The sequence below is a fragment of the Verticillium alfalfae genome, genomic scaffold (genome assembly GCF_000150825.1).
Source record: "Verticillium alfalfae VaMs.102 supercont1.15 genomic scaffold, whole genome shotgun sequence".
Taxonomy (NCBI): Eukaryota; Fungi; Ascomycota; class Sordariomycetes; order Glomerellales; family Plectosphaerellaceae; genus Verticillium; species Verticillium alfalfae.
In genome coordinates, this window is record NW_003315024.1 from 220,539 (window position 1) to 224,086 (window position 3,548).

Genomic DNA, 3,548 nt, shown 5'->3' on the forward strand with positions numbered 1-3,548 from the left:
CACCGCTGATCAACCGCTTAAGGCAATGGGGACGAACGAAAAACTCAAAGTGGCTTCCATCGCGACAAATTGGCCAAAGATCGAAAGCCGAGAGCTCCAAGCGGCTGGCATCTACCTTTCCTCGGTCCCGGGCAAAGCAGCAAGGTGCGTAAGGGCCGAAATCGAAGAGCGTCACCAAGGCGCCAAGAGGACTGCTTCAGCAGCGGCTGAGGACCGCGACCATTCTGTCCCAGCCAGCCGGCACCGGAAGAACTCATCCGCTGCTGAGAACAGCCTGTCTGACAACCAGGCCCAGACACCCAGCTGGGACTTGCGACTTCCCGAGGAAATAGAGGCTGAAGGAGATCCTTACTGGACAAGTACCTCATCCAGAGCTGGCTCTAAAATTCCTGTGGCGAAAATGAGCCCTTTGCCGATTCCGGAAACCTTCATTGACCGCAACTCGCCTTCTTCACGCAGGCAGAGTGATGTTCCACGCGAAGCCGAGTCCATCGCCTATCCCAAAACGAGGTCGAGAGCTGGTAGCATCAATGCTCTCGCCGAGCCTGCTGCAGCCGGGACGCTGCAGCCAGCCAAGCGATCCGCCACCGATGTCTCGCCTAGGAAGACGACTCCAACTGCTAGGAAGACATCTGCCCCAAGCAAGTCGAACGGCTCCGTGAGCGGGCGGCCACGAACGCGTGGCGGTCCCAACAAAGACTCCACAAGCAGCACCGGCACGACGCGCCCTTCAACAAGGTCGGGCGAACTATCACCGGGCAACAGGGCGCCAGAGGGAGAACCGCCCTGGATGATTGGAAGCTACAAGCCTGACCCTCGCTTGCCCCCCGATCAGCAATTGCTTCCCACAGTCGCGCGACGGCTTCAGCAAGAGAAGTGGGAGAAGGAGGGCAAGTTCGGCAGCGTCTACGACAAGGAGTTCCGACCGATGACAGATGACGCCCTTCTGAGCCCCCCTGTGCCAGGCCCCAGCGGCGTGCAAGAAGAGGAGAAGCAGCTGCAGGAACAGTCCCGACGAGTGGCCGCTCAAACCAATAGAGAGCAAGAGCCCGACCCTGAAGCAAGGCACTTCATACTCGACGATACCCAAAATTTCCGACAAGCCTCAGGTCAGCCCGCTGCCAAGCCCGCGGACGCCCGGGCCTGTACCACAATCGCCCCCTACAGCACAGCAACAACCTGCGAGGGTGCCGGACGCCTTCAGCGGAGAACGACGACGTGGCGCAGAAGAAGGGAGGCTGCGGGTGCTGCATCATCATGTGATCCATCCGTTGCAACTGTGGATGGGTGGATGATGGGCGCAACCCTTTTACGACGTTATGACTTTCCTTTTCTTTACTTTGATTCAAGCCTTGTATGTTACCTCAACAGCACTTCCTCAAGCCGGCCGCTGAGCCGAGACAACAAGCCTAGCGAGGACTTGGTTTCCTTTACGGTTCCTGGAGGTTTAGCCGACCATCGTCATTCCCTGAGGAAGTATAGGACAATAGCCGTGTCCCTGAGCAAACAAGGGACAACGGCATGGCCAGTTCACCGACTTCGACACACTCCCCGGCCCACAAGACAGTATCTGTACAAGTATAGAATTACTCCTAGTCTCTCCTTTTCTGCTTCACGGCGTCACGCATCAGCGTCTGCTACTCGTTTTCCTTGCTGTTTTTGGGAGAAGCCTTCATTGTCTGAGCATTATCCCCAACGATCCAGTTTGGGACCTTTTTAAACAAATAACCCCCTTTAGTCGATGAGCTTGTTCTTGTTTTTTTTTCTTCAAAAGGGGAGGATTGGTTGGATGGTGAGAAGAATCTGGAAGACGGGGAGGAAGAAGGGACGAGACGGTGCGACACGGGGAGGCTATCCATCCATCTAGGCGATTTGACTTCCTGATACCCCCTTGATTCTTGCGCGCTGGTCCTCGATGCCTGGCTGCGCCTGTTTTGCCAATTGGAGAGCGGGGACAGTCAGATAAAAATACAAGAGTTCTACAATCTAAGCATACCGCTTGTGCCTTGACCGCGACGTGACGACGATTGCTGCTCACAACTAAGTGAGCCGCAAGACTGTGCAACACTCCGTACCTAAGCAGAAGACGCCAAGGCAGTCTGTCGAGCCTTACAGCCAGTCCCACGTCCCAATGTATGAGGCAAAAAGTGATGGTCGAACACCGAAGTGGACGACCTATGTGAATTGACCACAGCAGGGCTCGAACCTGCAATCTCCTGATGCACTACAGCTACCGACGTTTCTGAACAGTGAAGCTGATCGTAGTCAGACGCCTTGCCATTGGGCCATGCGGCCGATTTGATGAAAACACGCCGACGGCGGGGACGCTCATAATCATTAATCGTGGGAGGCCGAGAAGGTGTGGACTCGTATTGTGGATGCTGTGGAGGCGAAGAGGTTGACTAGCCCTAGTCTTCTGGGGGCGTCTTTGGAACTTCAACATTCTGAGCCGGGACCGGGATGGGAAGGGGCGACGTGCGTCGTAGTTCGTATAGGGACGAGCAGATGGCAGACCTTTGTTCTGTGCTTCGAGTCCCCCCCCCCCCTTTGTGACGAGCTGTGTGACATCCAAGTGACCATGCCATGGCGAGCGAGGACCGCACATGTGACGAAGACACTACGTACGTACGAATGCACACACACTTGAAAGCAGTGATATTCAACCCTAGATAGCTACAAGAAGCCGCGCCTGTCTGCAATGTCTGTCTACTCATGCCTAGTTTCTGCATCTTGCCGTCCCAAAACACCTGTCGCTTGTCTAGTTGTTTTTTGGTATCTGTTTCGATATACATCTACACGCACAATATCGTCTCCAGCTAGATGAGAGAAAAGAAAAGGAGACCACAGGGAGAGTGGATAAAGACCAACCCAATTCCCCGACTCTCGGTCCTGTCAAGGACGTGAACTGTTTGTGGACAGGGACCCTGACCTACGGACCCTGACCTACGTCGAAAATACTCATCGCTTGGTCCGCTGCCCATGTTGGATCTGAGACCCGTGATCCCTCACGGATAGACCTGCCCCAAACATCCAACCCATCCCACCCCTATCCCGACCTGCCAATATCCTTGATGGCAGCATATTCAATCGTACCCGCTTGCCCGACAGACGAACCTTCTCGTTGCGTTTTGTACGACACGCCGGTCTTTTCTGCAGTTGCATCAGTAACACCGCGCGCACCTGTTGTTCTGTACCATAGCCAGCCAGATCAGCGCACTTCTTCTGGTTCAATTTCTTCCCGAAATCGAATGCCGCCATCGACCTGCACCGCCTGGTTGACCCACTCGTTCGCAAGCACTTTGTCAAGCGTCCAACGAGTTCTGGCCCTCATGAGCAGGCCTTCAGTAATCTCCATTGCGCCCACGAGGCCTTTCTCGCGGAACTTGGCAATGCTGGCATCATGGTCACCATCATCGCCGGCATACTCAATCCAGCGCCACTCAGCGCGGGCTATTCTATGGCTCGTCCTGCTGCGCATGCGATGGGCATCGGCCCCGGAGCCAGGCAACGGATCGAACGGCAGACGCGACTCGAGGAGTGCATACAAG

The 3,548-nt window shown here is 55.4% G+C and overlaps 1 protein-coding gene and 1 non-coding gene across 2 annotated transcripts; one reads left to right on the top strand and one right to left on the bottom strand.

Annotated features, from left to right (window-relative positions):
• Positions 1 to 25: 25 nt before the first annotated feature.
• Positions 26 to 1,472, top strand: VDBG_09394 (conserved hypothetical protein; the record flags this gene model as incomplete). The annotated part of the gene is made up of 2 exons (XM_003000153.1): positions 26 to 1,354; positions 1,452 to 1,472. The coding sequence occupies 2 exons, from the start codon at positions 26 to 28 to the stop codon at positions 1,470 to 1,472; spliced, it is 1,350 nt and encodes a 449-aa protein (XP_003000199.1).
• Positions 1,473 to 2,185: 713 nt separating this feature from the next.
• On the bottom strand, positions 2,186 to 2,295 carry VDBG_15200. Its single transcript has one exon. It is a non-coding gene; the product is annotated as a tRNA-Arg (tRNA).
• Positions 2,296 to 3,548: the final 1,253 nt, after the last annotated feature.